General features: G+C 43.0%; 1 protein-coding gene across 1 annotated transcript; it reads right to left on the bottom strand.

Annotated features, from left to right (window-relative positions):
* Nucleotides 1-12,101: 12,101 nt before the first annotated feature.
* Nucleotides 12,102-20,458, bottom strand: NMUR2 (neuromedin U receptor 2). The gene is made up of 4 exons (XM_075101005.1): nucleotides 19,739-20,458; nucleotides 14,706-14,790; nucleotides 13,248-13,373; nucleotides 12,102-12,361 (listed from the first exon to the last, which is right to left on the bottom strand). Exons 1-4 carry the CDS (start codon nucleotides 20,456-20,458, stop codon nucleotides 12,102-12,104), a joined length of 1,191 nt encoding a protein of 396 aa, XP_074957106.1.
* Between the last annotated feature and the right edge of the window lie 2,898 nt (nucleotides 20,459-23,356).

Here is a 23,356-nt window from a genome sequence, read left to right as displayed (position 1 = left end):
GCTGAGCACTTCAGTCTCCATTTTCTCTTTAGACATTCCTGATGCATATTTTTTATATAGATGTATGAGTTACCAAGAGCTGACTTGACTTGGTAGAGCCAGCGCTGAGTTTGCACTGGCACCTGTGGGCTCTTGTAGAAGGATTTTGTTTCCCATCAAATATTTGTTGAGCCTTTCATGGAGGGTCTTATAGAAGGAATAGGGGGCGGTGACTCTTTGAATGGTGTTCAGTGTAGAAAATCTTAATTATTGGCCCTGGCAAGGAATATGGCTCTGAATTAAGTATATCTGGGTTTGTACTTGTGTTGGTCATGCATCAATCTCTTGATCTCTCATCCAGAGGGTGCAATCTGTATATAATTATGATGACACTCCCCTGTGAAACAAAACCAAAAGATTAAGAACTGCCCTGAAGTGAGAGTATTTTTCAGGTCAGCTTGGATGAGCAGGCCAATTCTGACTCACTAGCTATGTGGTGCCACTGCACACATCTGCTTGGACCAGAGGAGCATCCTGGTTTTCTGTGATCCTGTACTGTACTGATTGAACAGCACATGCATCCACCTTGCTGAGCTTATCCAGCAACAGAGCACTGGATACTTTTGAGCGAGGTAAAAGGAAATGAAAACATGAAAAATCTCTAGAGTCATAAATCAACACTGAAGGAGCTGGAACAGGTTCTCTCTTGGGGTGTCCTGTGCACCACACACACAGACTTAGCGTCCAAGGCTGCTGGAAATCGTAGGGCACCCCGCTGCCTCACTCCCTTCACAGGTTTTTTTATGGCGCAAGGCTGACCTCCAGTGGACACTGACTGTTGTCTTTGGCCTGTAAATTTGGGGAAGATGTGTGCAAATGATCTTTAGAGGCCACATGTTCCGACTTCAGGGCACGTATTTGCTCCCTGGCTTCTTCAGGCCTTTCTGGCCTGAAAACAGACCTTAGGAACAGTCTTTTGCTGAGCCGATAAATGCAGTGTGATTACACTAAGATAGATAATTCTGAAAATGTCTTAGTAAAGCAGGAAGGAATTATTCTACCTATGACCTCTCTCCCTACAGAGCAGAGAGGGACACAGCAAAGTGATGAGCAAGCAAGAGGCAACAGAGAAATGGAAGATCCTGAAGCTTTTGGAGCAGAAAGAGTTTCATTCTGAATGAGGCTCTATCCCTCAGAAAGTCCAGGACTAAGGACAAGGACCTGACTGCAGCTCATGTCGTATAGTCTCCTCACAGTAGTTTGTGTCTTCCCATTAACTGTAAGGGTCAGTCACCAGAGCCTCAGGAAGGTTTGTCCTCTAGCTGCACTGCTAGCAGTGTTCAGATTTATTAATTCAAATATATATGCATGTTTTGCAACTCTACCTTTGTAGAATGAGAGAACACATATCCCAATTTAACCTGTGGTTCCACTTCCAGGGTAGCAAAGAGCTGGGCAGAGGTGCTCATCTAAATGAGGAGCAACCATCTGCATAAAGAATCACTGGGGGTTTCCTTCCTTCCCAGAGACCACAGGTTTTGTCTTCTAATGGTAGAAATACAGCTCTCATTCCTCTTATAACTGCCACAAAACCCTCCCTGCCTTTTATGTTGCTGGTGGGAGTTTCGTTCTTCCTGCCCTGTGTCTTTAGATGGCTTCATAGTATTTCACATGTCCCCAGTGCAAGTCTGTTTGTTGCTGCCATCTCACAACTCTTTCCTCATTGTGTGAATACAGATCTCTCATTCTTTTCAGAGCAGCATCCTGCTTCTACCAGTGAGTAATCACTGACACTGTGAAAAACTTGGTGGCCTTAGGAAGATGTGTCCTGGCTGGGTAATAATTACTTGATCTCCAGCAGCAGGAAGAATATATTTCCTCTGCCAATGGAGAACCTTACCTACTAGAAGTGAAAAACCCATCAACTGGTAGAGATAGAGTCTGCTCCTTAATATCCAAGGAAACTCGTTATTACCATCTGAGGAGAGGATGAGGTATGAGGGACTGCCCTGGTGCTAGTCCAGTCAATGCATTTTTATCTCAGAGTGGATTTTCAAGGAGAGAGCTATCATCAGTAGATGACTCTTGGGTAACCAGATCTGCATTAATCAAGTGAGATCTTTGGCCTACAAAATGTGCCTGTAATAGGAGGTCATCCTGAACTGAGTACATCCAATGTTCACAGAATCACAGAGTCACAGGTTGGAAGGGATCTCAGGGATCATCTAGTCCAACCTTTCTAGGAAAAGCACAGTCTAGACAAGATGGCCCAGCACCCTGTCCAGCCAAAGCTTGAAGGTGTCCAATGTGGCCGAGTCAACCACTTCCCTGGGGAGATTATTCCAGTGGTGACTGTCCTCACTGTGAAAAATTTCCCTCTGGTGTCCAATTGGAATCTCCCCAAAAGCAACTTGTATCTGTTGCCCCTTGTCTTCTCCATGGGACTCCGTGTAAAAAGGGAGTCTCCATCTTCTTTGTAGCTACCCCTTAAGTACTGGTACATGGTGATGAGATCCCCTCTGACCCTCCTTTTCTCAAGGCTGAACAAACCCAGCTCTCCCAGCCTACCCTCATATGGCAGCTTCCCAGTCCTCTGATCATCTTGGTGGCCCTTCTCTGGACCCCTTCCAGCCTGTCCACATCCTTTTTGTATAGCGGGGACCAGAACTGTACACAGTACTCCAGGTTGTGGCCTGACAAGCGCTGAGTAGAGTGGGACGATGACTTCTTTATCTCTGCTGGTGATGGCCTTTTTGATGCAACCCAGCATCCTGTTGGCCTTCTTGGCCGCAGCAGCCACTGTTCGCTCATGTTGAGCTTCCTGTCCACCAGGACCCCCAGGTCCCCTTGCACAGAGCTGCTCCCCAGCCAGGTGGATCCCAGTCTGTGTTGCACTCCTGGATTATGTTTTCCCAGGTGCAAGGCCTTACACTTGTCCTTGTTGAGCTTCATAAGGTTCTTTTTGGCCCACTCTTCCAGCCTATCCAGATCTCCCTGCAGAGCAGCTCTCCCTGCTGGAGTGCCTGCTTCCCCGCTCAATTTGGTGTCATCTGTAAACTTCATCAGGCTACGCTTGATCCCATTATCCAGATCACTTATAAAGATGTTGCATAACATTGGGCCCAATATCGATCCCTGTGGGACCCCACCTGTGACAGGTTGGCGCTTTGAAAAAGAGTTATTTACCACCACCCTTTGGGTGCGGCCTGTCAGCCAGTTCCCCACCCACTGCACAGACCACTTGTCTAGGCCATAACGCATTAATTTCTCCAGGAGGAGGCTGTGGGGAACCATATCAAAGGCCTTGGAGAAGTCCAGGTAGACAATGTCCACCACGCACCCCATGTCAACCAGGCAAGTCACTTTGTTGTAGAAGACCACCAGATTTGTCAAGCATGATCTGCCCTTAGTGAAGCCATGTTGGCTTTTCCCAGTCACATGCTTCATTTGACTTGTGATGGCCCCCAGGAGGATTCGTTCCATAACTTTCCCAGGGATAGAGATAAAGCTGATGGGCCTATAATTACCCGGATCCTCCCTCAAGCCTGTCTTGTACATGGGGTAACGTTTGCCTTCCTCCAGTCCTCTGGGACATCCCCCATCCTCCACGACTTCTTGAAGATTATGGAGAGTGGCCTTGCAATGATGTCAGCCAGCTCTCTCAACTCAGCATGACTCATGTTTAGCTCAGATTTGCACCCAGGACAGATTCCAATAGACTTCGAATGTAGGCACTTTCCACTTGTCTGAATATGGTAGAAAGATCTCAGTGCCCTTGGCATCTGTATAAAAGAACCATTTGCATGGCAGTTTATACAGATGTCTGTTGTGGAGCTCAATGATTGTGATGAGCTTGGGTAGGCTGCCAAATGGATAGATGAAATGCCTCACTTAAAAGCAGCTCAAAGGAATGGAAGAAGATATGAGGTCTCTGGAGGGAGCAGGACACACAGCTGAGCTGTCTTTCCCAGAGCCTGCTTAGCATAGGCTAAGGCCCTCATTTACTATTGACTGGAGGGATGTTTTACCAGTGCCCCTTCTGGTATAGAGAGATATGAAATCTGTCTGTAATTAAGTTAATTTGGAGTTGAACATGGGCAAAGATAATGAGCTGGAAATAACAAAAGAAGAGCAAGGAAGAAGGAAGGAGTTGCTAAGAAACAGATCTATTGCACTAAATCCCCCCCCCAATAAACCATTTTTATGATGGCTGAGTGACAGGGCAGACAGAGCACAGGCATAGAAATGATTGTTATATCAAGAGCTCAGAAGAATGAAGGAGACAGAATGATTATGACTTGGTGAACTGAGAAAGGCAAAAAAGGAGAGGAAAATTATTTGTTTTTCAGGTGACAGCTGTGGCCAGCACAGTTTAGTGGCAGACCAGTGGATTTGGGATCAGCAGGGATCCTGACCTGTGTCTAACTTGCCTTCCAGTCTGAGGGAACACTTCCAATGCCCTGAGCCTCCACTGGGAAGTTGTCTGGGACTGTCTACCACCAGGTCTTATAAAAAATCATCAAATAGCCCCTCTTGAAGTAAAAGGCTTTTACCTCCTCCATTATTTGACCCTGGTGAGAGTTCTCACTGGAGTCAAGCACCAGGGTAGAGACTTAAGACTGTTTCTCCATGGCTTTTAGAAATGATATATAAAAAAATAACAGGTTCACATTGAAAGAAGGATGGAAAAAGAGGTCTGCAGAAAGGACCAGAATGTTTAACAGTCAGCAAAGCATAAGTAAATAGACAAGTTATGATCAATGAGTGAGTTTGAATTTGACAGAGCTTTCCTGCAAACATAGGGGAGGGAGGGAGGGGTGAAATATTCCCCACCAGTGTGAGCTGTAATAAAGGACCTGCTGTTTTCTGATTCTCACTCTCTGTGAAAATTGAAAAGGTTAGCCAGGTAATTGAAATCGGGACTGGAATACAAATACAGTGTGAAAATCCTCCAGCTGGCAAATAAAGTTGCAGGGAAAAGACTCAATCCTCAGTGGAATTTCTTAGCGGCGAAAAGATGGGGAGGGACCAGGTGGAGAGATGATTCTTCAATATACCTGTTCCTTGTAGGAGGGGAGATAGGGGAAGAAATGAGACCTGAAGCGACAAGATTGAGGCTAACACTTATATGAGTGCTCCTTGCTGTCAATGCAAGAGCCACAATAAAAAGTGGAGTGTGCTAAGGCTGAATCAAGTATGGCAGCCATTGCTGCCTCTTGGAGTAAAGGAGCAGGTTTAACTGGGAATTGGTAGGTTGCCATGTCAGCCCCAACTAAGGCACTGTTTATGCAGAGAGCAAGCTCCACCCAACGCGGCCCCTGAGATACCTAAACAAACTAGGTGTGACTGGACCGATGTCAACTGCCTCTTCATCTTTGTTGTATGCAGGAACACAAACTGATTTGCATCACTTTAGGCTAGGAGCTCCTGGATAGAGTGTTATTGTGAAGCAGCTGAGGAATGGTTCCTTGTTACCCCACTATGTCTAAGTGCCATTGGAGGGTCCTGTCATTGTTACTGTTTATACACAAATTTATACGTGTTGCTATCTCTGTGGTCTCTTTTTCTGCAGGGGCAGATAACATCAGCTGGTGGAAACAGTGGTGCAGGGCCTGGGGGAAGCTGAGGTTTGTGGTATTAACCAAGTTCATTCACATTAAAAAAAAAACCCTTTGCTTGTAGTATTTCCCTAGTGCCAAGCCACCTAACAGAAACCCCAGTCTGTAGGTGGTTAAATAATCACTAAACCTCTGAGTTCCTGTGTTGGTGTTTTATTTCCTTCCTCTTGGAAAGGCTGGGGAGTTCTATTTCCCAAAACGGTGATGCTTGTAGATTTTTGCTGCAGTTGCTCAGTGCTGCCCAGCCCTCCTGCACTGCAGTCAACAGCATCATGAAACTACTTCCTTCTGGAGCCTTTCCATTGAGTTTAGGCAGCTATTTAGCACATTCTTTGGCAGGACAGATATCTTTCCTGCCCTCACCAGCTCCTATAGAAGTAAGGGAAGCAAAACTGCAAGCCTGCAAACCCTACAAGTGGTAGAGCTTTGCTGGAATTTCCCCAGGTTGTGAGAGCATGGTCCAGGTACTCCAGAGGCACCAGCACCAGATCAATCAACAAAATGGTAGGTGAGTTCCTGAGGATGCTGCTTTCCCAGTGTTTTGCAGTGAGTTAGTTTTTTGCCATTTGTTTTTCTCGCTTGGAGCATGATTTTCCTTGTGAGTTGTTTCTAAGGGGGTCTCTTGGGTTCTGAAGAAATTAAACAAATTGAAAGCAACTGACAAATGTACCTGCTCTGCCACAACATACAACATTTCAAGGTGACCTGTACCTAGCTGCCCGCCCAGCTTCGTTTTTCAACTAGAGAAGATATGCACAAAAACTACCTGTAAAACAACTAAGGTAGATGACTGAAATAGGTCAGATAAATTGATTTTAGTACGGCTTTTTTTTTTCCTCCTTTGACTGTAAAAGGAATCCAGATTTCCTCTGATGGAGTGCTTCATGTTGTAGACACCTGAGTCTAAATGTCTTTTGGAAAACCCACTTCTAGCCAAAAAAACAACCAAAAGCCTGTTCCTCTGGGAAGGAGATTTACTGTACTTCACAATGTAGTATAGGCTGAGGATGCATGAAAAAAGTTTTCTGGGCTTTTACAATAAAGACTTCAGTATATCATTTATGATTAGCTATCCTAGTGGGAAACAAATGACTCCAACAGCTCCCATACTCCTAAAATTAATACTTCCTTAAAAGTTAAGTGGATTTAAGATAATTTGCCTTAAAAACAACAGCTGCAACTTTTCAGGGTTTCACAAAGTCTAGACAGTAACAGAAAGTCTTCCACTTTTGGTGACAAATTTGCCATCTTTGCATCAGTTTGGACCAAATTCTAAAACCATCTTTGAGTCCTTGCAAGGGTTCTTAATAGTTTGATTTCTCGTCCTTTCTGTTATTCCTCCTCATTTTAGTATAGAAAGAAAAACTCCAGATTATTATTCTGTTTACATTACCATTTTTTCCTTCTTTATTGTGCATTTGATATGGAAATGCTACAGCTCAGCAATTTGCTATAGATTTACTAGTCTGTGGAACAAGAAACCTCAGTGGGAAAAAACCTAGCAAATGTCATAACGAACAGGAGAGAAAATGAGGCAAACGACTGCAGAAAAACAGAGAGGGAGAGCAGACCTGGCTGTTACACAGCCTGGGAAGAAGCGCTTTTTGCTTTGGGACTTTCTCCTGGCTATGACAACTGTGCTGCCCAGTTTTTAACCTGAGCCCCTGAAGAAGCAGTCATGCAGAGTACTTGGATGCAACAAACCACGCTGGGATTAGTGCAGTATTTTCATGCACCTGTACCAGCTGAAATAATCTGGTTTTGTTTTTTTGTGTGGGTTTTTTTTTGTTGTTGTTTTTGGTGGTGTTTTTTTTTTTTTAAGTACTGTGATTTGTGTGAAGTCCTTAGTGTCCTGCACTTGGTGTTGGCTGAACATCCAGGGAATCTCCATCTTCTCCTACCCATGTGAAATCAGAGGAAGAAACAAGAAATACAAGGATTGCTGGAGGATGGAGCAGACATAGGAAGAGAGACTCTAGTATATTTATTTTCATGTTACACACAGGTACACATAACCAGCTCTGCAGCTGAAGTGTAGGTTTAGTTTTACTGGTAAGCCATGGTTTAAACACTTCAAAACACAGCAGTGCTGTAAAACTCTTCATATAAACTTAACAGAATTGTCCACTTGCTGTCATGATGTTTTTTTCCTGGCATGAGATCTGAGTATCACTCATTGGCAATGCAGGCAATTCTTCTCTCCTTTAAGTGCTTCCTTGCAACACATTGCAAACTGTCCATGTTTTGTTCACAGTGCGGGAGCATTGCCCCTGCACTCCACACTTTCTGCTCACACACTTGCGTGTTTCCCAGGGGGGAAACAGAAGCAGAGAAATAAATCAATAGACCTGTCTGGGAAGTCACACTTGATTTCAAATAAGTGTATTGTTATCACACTAGACCACTTTTGGGGAAAGTGAGTTGTTCTGTTTTCTTGCAACAGGAGTTTTTCTCAGCCAGTTGCCAACATTTTTCAGCACCGGGCTATGAACACTATAAATGTATAAAAGAATATCATTTGCTTTCATGACACATCTATCCATCTTCCCAGTATTTTCATGTTTGGATCCAGCTTCCAAAATTCAGCCAGGTAAATATCAGATCATAGTGATAAATAACTCATGCACTGACCTTTTGGGAAGAAAAGCCTTCAGTGGACAGGGACTACCTTCTAGAGATCTGCCCTCAAGATCAAGGGAGTATTGAGCTGTGCTGTCACAGGGACCTTAGAGCACTCAACCCGCAGCAGCCCACTTTTTTTTCACTGCATTTCTTTTATTTTTAGCTGAATGTACAAGAATTTTGACATGTCTACCCCAATAACACTTGCACAGAAGGTTTGGCTTGGTGCAAGACTACATGTTTTCATTTTTAATTTTGGTGTTTGGCCATAAACACAGTAATTTTTGGTTACAAGTGTCACTTTTTTTTGACTGATGCCAAAACCTGCTTTTGTGACAAAAAAAAAAGTTAGTTCACATCAGGAGGTAAGTTCCTGGTCATTTGCCTCTCACTATTTCTTGTCTAAAATTTCCCCATCCGTGCACACCTTTTATTTACAACTTGCCTGCAGAGAAGGACTTGGGGTTACTGGTGAGTGAAAAGGCTGGACATGAGCTAACAATGTGCGCTCACAGCCCAGAAGACCAACCGTCCCCTGGGCTGCATCCCCAGCAGCGTGGCCAGCAGGACGAGGGAGGGGATTCTGCCCCTCTGCTCTGGTGAGACCCCCCTGCAGTGCTGCGTCCAGCTCTGGAGCCCTCAGCACAGGGGGGACATGGAACTGTTGGAGCAGGGCCAGAGGGGGCCACAAAAATGATCCGAGGGCTGGAGCCCCTCTCCTATGGGGCCAGGCTGGGAGAGTTGGGGTTGTTCAGCCCAGAGAAGAGAAGGCTGCAGGGAGACCTTTATTGCGGCCTTTCAGTACTTAAAGGGGGACTATAGGAAAGATGGAGGCAATCCGTTTAGCAAGGCCTGTTGTAACAGGACAAGGGGCAATGGTTTTAAACTAAAGGAGGGTAGATTTAGACTGGATATAAGGAAACAAATTTTTACTGTGAGGGTGGTGAAACCCTGGCCCAGGTTGCCCAGAGAGGTGGTAAATGCCCCACCCCTAGAGACATTCAAGGCCAGGTTGGACGGGGCTCTGAGCAACCTGATCTAGTTGAAGATGCCCCTGCTCACTGCAGGGGGGTTGGACTAGATGATGTCTATAGGTGCCTTCCTAACCATTCTATGATTCTATGATTTCCCTTCCTTACAGAGCCCTTTGTCTTCCCTGGGAACCAAAATTTGGCCATTTTATTTTAAGATCATACAAAATCTTCACCCTACAGCTTCACATCCCAGCCTTGTCTGTAGGTCTGTACTCTTCTGCAAGTCAGAGATACATTTCACAACCCTGAGATTTGCAGAGCAAGGTTGCAGTTCTCCCATGAAGGGAGAAGAATGGCATCACTCATGGATGGCACTTTGTGCACCAACACAAGATGATGTCAGGTCCTGAATGCATAAAATGCATTCAAAGAGGCACAAAATTTGGCAGAGTAATCTCCCTATCATATGGTGGATATGTGAGTATGTCAAACTATACTGTCTCCTCACTCCTTTGGCTGTCTAGGACAGCAGAGAAGAAACACTTTCAGTGATATAGAGCTGGGATAAGGAGGATAGTGCCTGGGCTCAGTTAGGGAGCTGTACATGTGAGGCACAGGGTGAGGGGGAAATCCTGTGCAGCCTCTGCCCAGGTGGTCCTTAGCCCATTAGTGGGAGCACAGAGCTCAGTGCCCCGCATGGGGTGGGAGAAGAGGGACATGGGCAGCTCGCAGGCAGCAAGGCATGACTGACACAGCAAATCCAGAGGGAAAATACACTTTAATATCTGGTGGAGGGAAAAATGAGAATAAAAAAACTCATTAGAAATGTAAATGCCACTGATAAAACTCAACTGTCCACTTGGGGGTGGCAAAGTATTTCATCTGTGTCTTCAGGGAGCAGGAATTTTCTCTCCCTTTTCTCTCCCTTTTCTCTCCAGGGTCTGTGTGTATCTGTTACCCTCTCCATGGCTTGCTTCTTAAGATTGCAGCTGGTAAAATGGGTCTGACAGAAAACATGGGCTAAAATTACCCTTGTGCTGCAGGAAAAGGTGACTTACAAGCTGCCACGGCCCCTCCAGGTCTTGTCTTGCCTAGGAGTCCCAGAGTGAGGGGCAAAAGAGAAGACTTCGGGGCAAGCAAGGTAAGACCCCATTGTAGCAGTAGTACAACCAATTCCTCCTATGGTGGGAAATGTCATCTGGATCCCCAGTGACCAGACTGGAATAAGCCTTTATGAATATGGTATATCATCTTTCAGGAATTAGTGTTCTTATTCGTTACGATAACTGTGTACTCCGACTATGTAAGTAAGTCACAGCCCCTTGATGACACACATCAGATGATTTTCTGTGGCAGTACGTGCCAAGCCTGAGCCCCGTGAGGTGGCTAAATCTAGCGCTGTATCATGATGCACGAAGGAGGCATTTCTCTGAAACACAAGCAGGCTTTGAAACTTGGGACACAGAATTTTATAAAATTCTCTGTCACATAACAGATTCACCCTGTCCTCCCTCTACAAAACTCTGTAGGGCCCTGACCTTGCAGTTAGCGGCGATCAGGAACTTATCAACTTGGATGTAAGTGTGCTGCCTTCAGGATCTGTTTGCATGACTCGGATATGGGAGTTTCCCAGACCTTTTATTGTGCTTTGTGGCAAAAACTGAGTAGATGCAAAATCACTGGAAAACTCTCTTTTTATTGCCTTTGTATCAGCTTCTCTGGTCCTGCAGGTTTGTCCCAATTCATTGTGAATGGTTTCCAGCTTGTTTCCTGGCAGTTGCCAACCACCTGGTATAGGTGGGTGTGAAGTCTGCTGAAGTATAACCACAGTGCTTCACTGGCAGAGAAAACACATAAGCATCTAAAGTTCAAGCAATGATAAGAAGCTGTTGCAAACTGCAGGGACATGGGGCATAGCAGGGACCTACCACAGTCCATTTGTACATGGTCATGATCAGTTCAGGCAGATGGGCAAAAATGAAGCTGTCTGATACACAGAATATGCCTGCAAAGACTGTAGACATTTCACATCCCCTAGGCACATACCCGCCACTAACTGCATTTTGGGCAAAGGAATCACACCAGGAACATCCTCAGCTCCCAGCAATAGCTGTTTCCCAGGTAATGTAGATGAATTTGTGGCATGCACATGCCATTTCAGCGCTGTGTAGTTGTTGTCAGACATAGTATGAGGAGATATGGTAGTAACGTTGAGACTTGTTAAAAATAACCCACTAAAGGGTAGGTTTTTTGACAAAGTGATTCAAGGCATTAATCACCACCCCACACCCAAACCTTCACCTAGCTCAGAAAGCAAAAGCTTGCTTTTCATAATTATTGGCTCCCATCTTCTGGTCCAGAAATAGCTGTTGCTGTTGGCTGATATTTATTAGCTGGGCTCAGAGCTGCTCTTGTTCATGCATACTTGCTCAAGTTGCCAGGAGAGGCTTGAAACACCTACACCTCAAGAAGGTTGGGGAGAGAGAATTGAGACCAGCTTGCCTAAAACTAGAAGTGGGTAGATGAGGCTTGTGCAGCAAGTTTCTCCATTTCAAACTAAATAAACTGATGTTTAGGTTGGTGCACAAAAAGCCATTCAGTAAGACTTGGATAAGCTGTGTCTTCCTCCTGTGCTAGCAACATTGGGAGTGTGTATCATTTTTGTAAATCAGCTCTTTGCTGGCATAGCTTGCAGCCAGTAAGCTGAGATTTCCAGCCCTCTTATTAGCTTGAGGGTAATACAGTGTTTCTCTACCACCTGCTAATTACAGTCTCCTCATTCATGTATTCAGCAAGACAAATCTGTGAGCTCTTCTTGCTGAAATCAGTTTTTTATGAGGGTATCTTTTTTTGTTTCTTGAAGTAATTTTATTTAACTTTCTCCTCACCTGCATCACAACATGGAAAGTCACAGACCAGTGGAGAGCTGCGAACTGCTGACAGATGTTCTGTGGGTGCCAGGTAGACTTGTGGCTTCAGCAGAGTCCACAAGATTGTGGTCCTCAACCATAAAGATGCTCTTCTGGGCAGGGATCCTGCTGCTGGGATGGTTAGGGGCCCAGTGCTTGCAACAAGGCGGGATCACACTGAGGAAAGCCATCCTGAAGCGCTGGGACAAAAGATTGTAAATGATGGGGTTCACAGCAGAGCTCAGATAGAAGAAAACACCTAGGAGAACAAGAGTGAGGGAAAGGAGAGAGAGATATCTAATTTTTGTGAAAATCTCTTCAATATCTATACTGTTCCTCCAAGCTTGGATGCAAAGGTGAAGTCAGTGACAGCACATCTCTGCCTGCTACCTGCCAAGGCTAGCTCAGGCACTGCAGCACACAGGGAAAGGAAAGTGGAAGAGAGTATTAACTGCAACTCACTATCTCCAGCTGTTCAGGAACCAGCTCTCTCTTGAGCTGTATGGACCTGCCTCCAGCACAGCCCTCATCCCCACAGCAGGATTTGCACAGCTGGTGCCCCCATCAAAGCTGTTAGAGGATAACTTCCAGCCGAGGGGAGCTAATTTCTTACAGCACGCCAGGACAATTGCATGAGATTGGATTTGTCTGAGCTGCCTAATGGCCACATTCAGTGTTTTCCCATGGCAGGCTGAAAATAAGATTCCTCTTTGAAAAAGCCTTCATTTTATGGTTGGCAGGGCCATAAACATTTGGTTAGATCACCCAGTTCTGAGCAGAATGTAAGTCTCTTGTCTTGCCATTTGGTAAGGTTTCCTGTTTGCCTGAGATACCCTCTGGAGGATGTCTGCTGCTGTGTATTCATTAAAAGCAGCTGAATGACAGCAGACTTCATTTCTGAACATTTCCAAGACGGAAAAGCAGCTGGTAATGATTTATTATATCCTTTTTTTTTTTTTTCATTCTTCGTGAGTATTCAGACAACTCTATTGGACAACATGCCCAGACCTTGAAAGCTGCAGAAACTTGCATGCCATTTTTATTTAAGGCATGATTCTTGTCGCTGTCTACCAGGCCCCAAGAAGATTTCCATGCAATCACTTTTTTCGCCCAGTCCCTGTGCAAATGGAAGAAGAAAACTTTACCTGACACCACATGAATTAAGTTGAATATGTTAGCCAGAGGTTCAGTCCATTCTACAACAAAGCTGAAGAATAGTCGATCTACATGGAATGGAGCCCAGCAGATAGCAAAAACCATCACGAGGACAACTAGCATGGAGAAAGGGGAGAAGAAAAACAAATCACTTGTGGAAGGATATGGTTCACTAGCCTGCACAGAGCAGAGATAGTTCAGAAAGCTGGATGAAAGACTAAATATACAAATTTTATTCATTGTTTCAAAACTTTTGCCATCCTTTCTGCCTCTCTGCACTGCTCACTGGAAAATGTAACCAGATAAAAGAACAAACTTTCCATTGATTTCTGTGTTGGATAACTCAATGCATGCACACACAATGGCTTTAAAACAGAGCAGGCAACAGCCAGGTAATGTTGTGTCATGTACAGAGCCTAATGAAGAAACTGCCAGTGAGACACTTGGATTCATCTGTGGTACCTGGGACACAGTGCCTCCATTGTGCCTTGGAGTTAACTTCCTCTGCACGTTATTCGTACACCACATAACGGGATAAGGTCATAGGAGCAATCTGCTGATTATAAGTCTGTCTGGGTGTATAGTTCAGCGTGAAAGAAAAAGAGTGTGCCTCCATGCACAACTTGGCCCATGCTGGCTCTAGTAAGGACTCTTGCAAACACATCCCAGACTTGGGTCCTATGAACATCTGTGGTGACAGTCATGGGACACAGAAAATCAGGCTGACTTCAAAGTAGAGTTTCCTAGTTCAGAAGGTGACTTAAGCTGCCTAAAAGAATAATGTTGTTGCAGGAAATGTTGAAGGTGATTTATGTTTCCTGCATAGACACCATCTCAGTAGCAATGTGATTTTTGCCTTAAAGACAGACCTAAATTAGGAAGTGACATGAGTGCTTTGAGGGTGGTTGGAGCACAAATTCTCCTGAATGCTACAAAATGTGCAAGGCTGCGTAGGTCCTACTTTTTCTTGGGAAGGTCTAAGTGGTTAAGTCAGCAGTAGGTGATGTATGTGGCTTGGCAGGACCTTCCTGTTCATGAGCAGAGCTTGTGGTGTGATGCGAAACAGATGTACATCCTTCTTTAAAAATGTACAAAATATACTATTTGCACTCTGAAAAAGAGGGTTGCTCCCTAGAGGGCTGCAAGAGCCAGGTTTGGAGTGAGGGATATTAGAGAGTTGTCATGCAGGCCTCGGCCATGTAGGTTTGCTCAACTTCCTCTCGTGCTGGGGAGTAAAATTTGCCTTTTGAGTCTTTTGATAATTAGCCACGGTGTTTCACTCCCATGCCATGTAAGTCCAGATAAAACAACAATAAGCCTTTTTTTATTTTTTAATCACAGCTACTCATATCATAACTCTTGTATCCGGTGAATTTATTTGACACCCTTCAGGACCTGGCCACCCTCTTGTCCATGGGGAAGAAAACACAGGAGGTCTCACTACTTACACAACATCTTGGTGACTGATTTCCTAGATGGTCTTTGAACATTCATAGCCATTTCCTCCACTTCCAAAGATTTGTCTCCTTTCAACTGGCAAAGGAAGGAAACCGAAGGAGAGCTTAGACAGGAGATGACATCCACACCAGACATAGTCTGGTTGATATTTTGATAGCTGTAGTTTGAGAAGGCAAAATTTGGGGCAACTCAGGACTCACTGGAAAAATCTACATTCAAATTTAAGTTTTAGTCTAGGGAAACATTGAAACTTATGTTCAAAACAATCTGCAGGTTTATGCACCTGAGACTGCATATTTACAGCAAATTTGTATTTCAGTTCCCCACTTGTCTTTTCTCAATGAGTCAATATTTGGTTCACAGTTTGTGTTCAATTTCAACAGCATTTTGTTAGGCATTATTTTCTCTTCTAGCAAAATACTGTTTGTTTGTTTATTTTCCTAAAAGGGTTTCCCACAATTAAGCACAAACCAATGATCCAAAAAATACCCGAAGATGCCTCAGTGAAACACAGCTGTAATCACTGGAAAAATTCCTGTAGAATTCAAGGGAGTTAATTTCATGCCCTGAGTGTTTGGATTAATTGATATTCAATCCATCTAATGAACAAAACCCATATATGCTCTTGCAGACAGCCGGTGAGCATCATATGCACAGATTCAGCCACATACCACTCAATTACAACAAGGTGGGTTTTTTTATCCAGTAGTTTCCCCCAGACTTCTGAAAAATGGACATAAAGAATAATAATCTGATCCTCCCTCAAATGCTTCCCCAATATACTTATGGTTAAAGCACTGGTGCTTTGCTGATGAAAAGACCAGGGCTAGAAAAACAGGACAATTGCTTTGATTATAAAAGAAATTGTCTGTGGAGAGTGCATAATTGGGCCAAGCTTCCTGAAGTGGGAACTCCTGATTAGCCAACAGATTTGGAGTGATACTTTTTTTCAACTGAGAGAAACTGGAATCAAAACTTTTAGTTACATGGGAAAGAATATAAGGAGTGAGGGAAAAGATAGAAATCAATCTGGATTTGTAAAAACCTTGTGAAAACATGCTAGTTGTGCCATTTTTCTCTTGCCGTCTACACTGTGACTTTGCTTCCTGATTTTTGATTAACAATCCTTTTCTGTAAGGACGATCAAATGAGACCTTCTTTCAATGTTCTATTTATTCATAAAACCCATAAAAGGGAAATACATGTAAATCGAATTATATTCAATTATAGTGCAATTCAGCCTCTCATGTTTTACATTATTCCCTTTATAACTTTTAGTCATAGCCACAGTTGCTTAAGGAAAAGGCTTGGCTGATTTAAAACACATCTAGCGATAAACGTCTGCTCAGATTGATTAAAATCCCTTGTTTCCCTTCAGTGGTTTTTAGTCTCATCTGTAATCTATTCCAGGCATATTCCAAAACCTCAGAGATTACAGTGCTGTGAAGCTGTAATAAACCAGAGACACATGTATCTTTATTTTTCACTTTCCTGCTGTCATTTTGATGATGCTATAAGGTTCCTCTTAAGCCTCAAGTGATAATAGATGGAAGTGTAACTTGTAAGAATAACTCAGCAGCTGCAATTTAATAAAACCATGAGTTATGACAAGGAGGAATGGAAAAAAAAAACAAACCCCAAGACCATAGCAAAGGTTGTAACTTGAGTTCATGCCAGTGGTTCAACAGAGGGAGAGCTCCAGCCAAAGTAGTGGTTACTTTTACATCGCTGTGGATTTGTGAGGCTAGGTAGGGTTGCCTGGAGATGAATGTTACCTATTCACTGCAAGAGAATTAAAAGTGTCTGGAGCAAGAAGCTGAAAATTGGATTTCCCCCCTACCTCTTTATTAGCTACAAGATTTCATACTAGAAATCATAAGGCAGAGTGAAACTAGGGATTCACCTATCCCCAGGCAAATCTAGTGAGGCCACTCAGCAAAAGCAGGAGAACCGTTTTCTGTAAGCTCTTTGGCCTGTCTGACATGAGTGGCGACCAAACCTTCCCACCAGCTGACACAAAAATGGATATTTAAAAATCTCATGGCTTGTGCTAAAGCTTGCAGTCCTGCCTGGTGAGTTGGCTGAAGTTGTTGCTACCTGTCTGCTGAACTGCAGCCCGGGTGTACTCTGAGCTAACCCTGTTGCAAGAGCAAATGTGTTAATGGGTACAAGGTTTGCTCAACAACCTCTATGGAAAGGGGACAGACTCTTCCAGGAGTGTGCTGGGCTCTGCAGAAATTAGCCAAAGGCAGTCACTGTCCACAGATTATTCTGGTTTTAACAACTGGGCATTTGGGGGCAAAATAGATTTTGATGATAAAATCTGGACCAGCTGTGCATTGGCAAGGATAAATTGTCTGATTCAAAGACAGATGAAATAAAAATTACCAGTGTGCCCAATATGTTACTGAGGGGAAGTGACACTAAGAAAAGTGTTGGACTCAGCAGAAGAATCGCCCTGCCTAGGTGAGGTCAATCTAGTCCCATCTGATCATCTAGATCCCCTCACAGGTGTCTGAAGTAGGGGGGATAAATAAGTCTCTGGACTCTCCAATCCCTTAATTCACTGTCAAAAATCCTTGTTAAACAGAGTCTGACTTTTAGACAGCCAGTGACAACCACCTATCCCTGTGTCCTTTTAGAGATCAGTTTGAAAGAAATGGACAGAGACCTTACACTGAATCCCGCTGCAACGCAAACTTCTTCCCAAACAGTGCCATCCCATCTCTATCAGCGTCGCAGGGATAAGCTTCTACAAGCCACCATTTCTCAATGTTCTCATTTTCTCACTCTCCTATTCCTCCTAGCTTTTTGGGTATAGGTTGCAATCAGTAGCCCAACAACTGAACTGGGTTTAAAGAAGAGCTTGTCTGATTTAGGGATTGGTCCTAAAGGCACCTGTGAGAAGTCGTCCATGAAAGAGGCAGCAGGAAGCTTCCACAATCAAATCTAATGAGATTACAGTGTAATCATCAGTGTCTTCATTACCCTAATGCTGGAGCTATCTGTTGACCATAACTTTGTAGTATTAAACCATCAAGCCTTAAATTTATATCCAAGTAGATCATGAGGTAATTGATCATGAGGTAATCAGCCTGACAGCTCTGTTGGCAATAAATTTTCCAGTGAAAAAGACAAATGTATTTTTCCTTTTTGCAAGGAATAAAATTAAAAATTGACTCAGCAACTGTATAACCGACTGCTACCTTCTCACAGCTGCTTAACATGTCACACATGTTTCCTTCTGTATTGCATCCTGAGGCTCTGTGAGCACTGGCAAAGCTTAAGGGAGAAACTTTGGTGAGGAAATGCCCTTTCCACAAAGCCTGGACTTGGAAAGGCTATGTTGCCTTTTGCTGAATTTGAGCTGTTGTGCAACATTTGGATCAACTCTGAGTTTTCCCACTACAGTCTATGAGCAATACATGGCACTCAGGAGACTCTGGAGTGTTGCTGAAGCTTCAGAGATTTCATCCTCTGTGAATAGATAAAAAGTGTCTTCTCTTAAAAAATTATATATATACTTCATTCTTCTATCATTTCTGTTGAAAAAATTAAATTATCTTGCCTAGTGCAGTTTGGAGCACTATGCAGATATAACCAGGGTGAATTTTGTTTAAAATTAGGAAGTCTGAGTTGGATATACAGAAAAGCTGAGGCATAAACAATGAACATTGCAGCCCTTAGGAAAGACAGCCTGCACACATCTGTGAATATGCAGAAGTCCTGGGTGAGCAGCCCTCATCTGGTACCTGGGTTCTCTTCTGGGATGGGGATTAGGAATATCTGCTGCCACAAACAGAAGTTATGGCAGTCTTCAAGACTTCTTTTCATTAGTTCAGGGATATTTTCAGCGCTTTTTCCTCCCTTCAGGCCTTGTTTTGCAAAATTTTCAGTGAAACTCTGTAAAGACCCCTCAACAGCCACTGGGCAGTGGGGATAATTTAACCCATTCATTGCTTTGAAGATCTGCTGTGTGCTGTGGATTTCTGGCAGTTAATCCTTGTGGCTTTTCCTGGGTAAGGAAAAATTACTTCTGTATAGTTTCAGATAACAATAAATATGATCTAGCACAAAAGAATGATATATACACCAGCAGAGATTGGGTTAATTTCTTGCACATTATTTGGTAAGTTCATTTGTCTCTACTAGCATACTGCATCCCTTTCTGGCTATGTGATCAGACAACTTTTTAAACTTTAATTTATGTTCAGTGCAATGAGCTAGGATTTATATTTTCAAAATATATTTAACGTACAAGAAGAAAAAAATCATTGACTTGCTATGATTAGCACTGCATTTCTGTGTTGTGCTACATAGTTTTATAATACTGTAATACTGATTGGTTTATCCATGTACTTAAACAATTAATACTTGGTAAAAGTCGTCTCGCCTTCTGAAGAGAGAATTAATATGAGCTCTAAGGTAACCTTAATAGATAGCGAAACTATGCCATAGTTATATAAACAAGCAATTGCTGAATTTGCTAGCTGCAGCAATAATGTAGCATTTCAGTTTATGACAGCTTTGTGAGTTTTAACAATTGAATATTACCACCATTTCCAGGGAAGGACAAAAATAAAGTAATGCAATGGAAATTCCAGTCACAAGAAGAGGGAAAACAAATAATACACAAGATTCCGTCACTAGCTGGTTCCTTTTTATTCTTTTCACATTTTCCTTTTGGTCTATTTCCTTCTAGTCCCTACTGTAAAGGTACAAAGGCTGGAATCCATATACAGCCTTGGATGTTTAAGTAACATTGAAATGTGAGCAGCAGTGATGGTAAGTTTTTTAAAAAAGACTGGGGTAAATTATTCCCCAGCATAGCTATATTAATTTCAGAAAGGGATTACACCAAAAAAGGAGTTGGATCTGCTGTTTTCAGAGGTTTGAAATAATTTTGTTTTTTGGGGAAAACAGATGGGCAAGAAGAAGGTGGATTCACTTGGAAGACACATACAGACACAAACACACAAGAATGAGCTAAGGAAACACTGAGCACAATCAGAGTAAGACTTACTCTTAGCCCCATCAGGTAGTATAGCACACTTATTACCCCCATAGGCAGCACATAGAAGAGAAAAGAAGTAATCTGGACAATACAGTTGTAGATCCACATGGGCATGACTACAGTGCAGGTATCAGAGCCAGGGACCAGGGTGCCATTGGGGAAATACTGCAGCATGATGCCATGGGTGCCTGTGTTGGGGAGGGCGAAGAGGACAGAGAGGACCCAAAGCACCACGATGGTCCTCAGGGCACGCTTGCGAGTGCTCTCCAGCTTGGCACGGAAAGGATGGAGGATGGCAATATATCTCTCCACGCTGACTGTCGTCACGCTGAGGATGGAGGCAAAACACACGGTCTCAAAGAGCGCTGTCTTCAGATAGCAGCCGACAGGCCCAAACAAGAAGGGGTAGTTGCTCCACATCTCATAGACTTCCAGTGGCATTCCAAAAAGCAGCACGAGCAGGTCTGAGATGGCGAGACTGAAGAGATAATAATTGGTTGGGGTCTTCATGTTCCGGTGCTTGAGGATTACCAGGCAAACTAAGAAGTTACCTACCACCCCAACAATGAAGATCAGGGTGTACACCAAAGCCATGGGCAAGAACAGATGGCTCCGTCTGGGCCCACAAAGGAAAGCTAAGTAATCCTCAGTGCTGTTTAAGTACTTCCTGAAATGTTCTTCATGTAGAGCAAGGTGATTAAACCAGGAGATATTACTGATCCAGGCCATTACTGGATCTGCTGAAATGTTTCACAACTGAGGTCTGGTCTTCTTTAAGTTTCTCTGCTAGCTTGCTCACTTTTTGCAGGGAGAGGAAGAGAGCGGGGGAGTTGTCTTGCCAGACCTAGATGCACAAAGCCACTGAGAGATATGAGTGCGTGCGTTTGTCTGGCTTCGGTTAAGGTTTTGCCGTTACAACAGCTGTTCCCCTGCAAGGAGTCCCTTAGCCAGAAAGCCCCTCCTTTCACACATATTCATTGGCTCGCTAAGTGCATTAGATTATAGAGTAAGAAAAGAGGTTCCAGCGACTTGTATCAGCTCCCGTAGCAGACGCATTTCAGAATCAGAAACGTGGGCTTTAGAGAGCTGGGAATCTGAAATATAGGATGTGAGACAAGCTGCAAGATGTTTGCATTTGTCAGAGGGTGGGAAGCCAGAGAAGCCACCCACCACTCCCATGAAAACTCCGTCTAAAAAGCTTTTACAGAATTATTTTGATGCTACATCCAGTTATGAGCCACAAGCAAAAAAAACCAAAGCAAAACAAAAAAAAAAAAGCCTGGCACGATTTTATTTTTCAAATCTCTGCTGATTTTTATTTTCTTTTGTCTATGGCAGCAAGTACTTGGAAACAGTGTTTGATCAGTGGAAAGCCAACTTGTTTTTGTAGTAATTCATGGCAATTAGGCTACTGTAATATTTCAGTCTTTTTTTAAACACTGTAATTTTTTTTCTCCTGAAATTAAACACAGGATTTTAATTGCTTGTCTTATTGATATAAAAATATTTTCCCACTTTCCTGGTATGCTGGAATCTGATCCCATATTCTTAGGTAGCCTTGTCTGGGGAATCTTTCTGGGGACCATATTATTCCAAAGACATATTTATTGCCTCCATGACAAAATTTACATGATTTTTAATAAACTCTTATTTCTTCCTGAATGACAACCATTCTGCAAACGCATTTTCTAAGCCAAAAAATTGTATCCTGCAAAGATCATGTCTGTGTGAAAATAGATCATTTAGCTACTATGAATGTTTGATTCTTTACTGAATTTCTCTAAAACAAAACTTCAAAGTACATGGATGTCATCTGAGATTCAGAAGAAGCTTGGCTATTTGGAACTGAAGTGGTGCAAAAGCTGAGGGCTACTTTAGAGGATTTTGTTAGCCTGATGTGCAATTTGTCTGCCCAGTACCTCTCACTGGTTCTCACTTTTGAGTACCTGACCAGTCCCCCTCCTTGAAACCATGTATACCTTTTACACTCCTAACATCCTTTGGCAAGGACCTCCTTGGGTCTACTATCAATGTGTGAAGAACCACCTTCTTTTCTCTGCTTGACCCTTTAGCTGAGTCTCCCTGGCTACTAACCTAAGACTGTATATTTTTAACCACCCAGGAGCAAAAGAACAGTGCTTTTGGCTGGTGTGTCTTCCAAAATCCTGACAAAAGCAAGTTTTCCAAGGAACATGCAAACTATTCCCCTATAAGTGGCTAGACAGTAAACTCATCCTACACAAAACCTGTTTTCTGACCCTTAAGAATTGACGCTGTCTTAGATCCTGTCTTCTTTACTCCTTCGCTCTTTAACTTCTGGTTTAGTAGCAGTCCAACAACCTTGCAAGAAAAAATTCTGTAATAAGCACAGACTGCCTCCAAAAATAACAGCAGAAGGTAAAGAACCGAGGTTTGGTCCCACAGAGGCATATTCGATGTGTGGAGACTGAGGATTACTGTGCATTTATTTAAAATGTTAGAGGCATGGAAGGTACCAAAACAACTATAATAAAAGACAGAAGCATGTCTTCTGTGATGTCTTTCACATCTGCAGAAATTATCTTGCACATAAACTCTCTCTGTCAGAAAGACCCTATTCATTTATTTTAGCATTGCACAGAGGAGTTTCCTTCACCAGATTGAAAGGTTTTATTGGATTGGTGACCTGCAAGTGTGCTCTTTTGATCTATTTCTCCCTTTGTTAAGGATTCATTTTAAAGAGATTCCTTTTTTAGTATTATTGAAAGAATGTGAATTTGATTTTGACCTACTGTTGGTGTAAGAGGTAGGAACAGAGGAACCAGGACTGACTTTTTCAGAGCACAGTAGGAGACAAGTGTTTGAGAATTTGTGCAGGACTAAACGCTTGCTGTACTTCTGCTTAACTTTCAGGGTGGTTTTTCCCCTTAATCTCTTAACAATATTTAATTTCTTTTGATATCTTCTTCCCTTGCCAGTAGGTTCCACCGCTCTCTATACTGCATCATAACAGAAGTGAGTAAATACTTCTAAAATAGCTACCAAACTGGTCTTCACTTCTCTTCTTACACATTAACCTCTGTCAAGAAACTGAAAAAGAAACTTGAGGTCTGTTCAACTTGAACTCAATCTTACAGGAAAGGAAACAAAAATGGATTGAGTTATTTACTAAAAAGCAGCCTTTCCCATCATGGTCTCTATGAGAGGAAAGCAACAGGCTGTACAAACACATCAGGTCACTTGAAAGTGTGAATGTGCCAGGCCCACCTGTGTCTGTTCGCCCTCCTCTGTCCTTTCTGATCCTGCTGGGCTCGGGTGCTGACAAGCTGTAAGACAGAAGCACAGAAGAAAACCAGGTCTATTTGTCTAGCAGGTCACCCTTGGAACCATGTCGCTATGACCACGATTAAGTGGCAGATGTAGAGGACAAGGAGAGTGGAAAATGGATTTCAGTTTATTTCTCAAAGCTTTATTCAGTGTTCTTCATGATATCTGTCTCAACAAGGATAGGAAAGTGTATCTAACCAAAGCCTAGCCCTAGCTCTGTATGACTGGAAATATTTTATTTTTACGACTGAGACAGAAAATAAAAACATATTTTCCTTTTGAAAGTAATATTAAAGCATTTGGTATCTTTCATTACAAAGC

The sequence above is a fragment of the Phalacrocorax aristotelis genome, chromosome 8 (assembly GCF_949628215.1).
Source record: "Phalacrocorax aristotelis chromosome 8, bGulAri2.1, whole genome shotgun sequence".
NCBI classification, from domain to species: Eukaryota; Metazoa; Chordata; class Aves; order Suliformes; family Phalacrocoracidae; genus Phalacrocorax; species Phalacrocorax aristotelis.
This window is presented reverse-complemented; position numbering and strand designations above follow the sequence as displayed.

Coding starts and splice junctions, on each gene's coding strand:
- NMUR2 (XM_075101005.1), bottom strand. CDS start 20,458: ATGGCCTGGATCAGTAATATCTCCTGGTTTAATCACCTTGCTCTACAT. Junction 13,374..14,705: donor ATCAGTCACCAAGATGTTGT/GTAAGTAGTGAG, acceptor TCTCCATGCTAG/TTGTCCTCGTGATGGTTTTT. Junction 12,362..13,247: donor CTTAATTCATGTGGTGTCAG/GTAAAGTTTTCT, acceptor TTGTTCTCCTAG/GTGTTTTCTTCTATCTGAGC.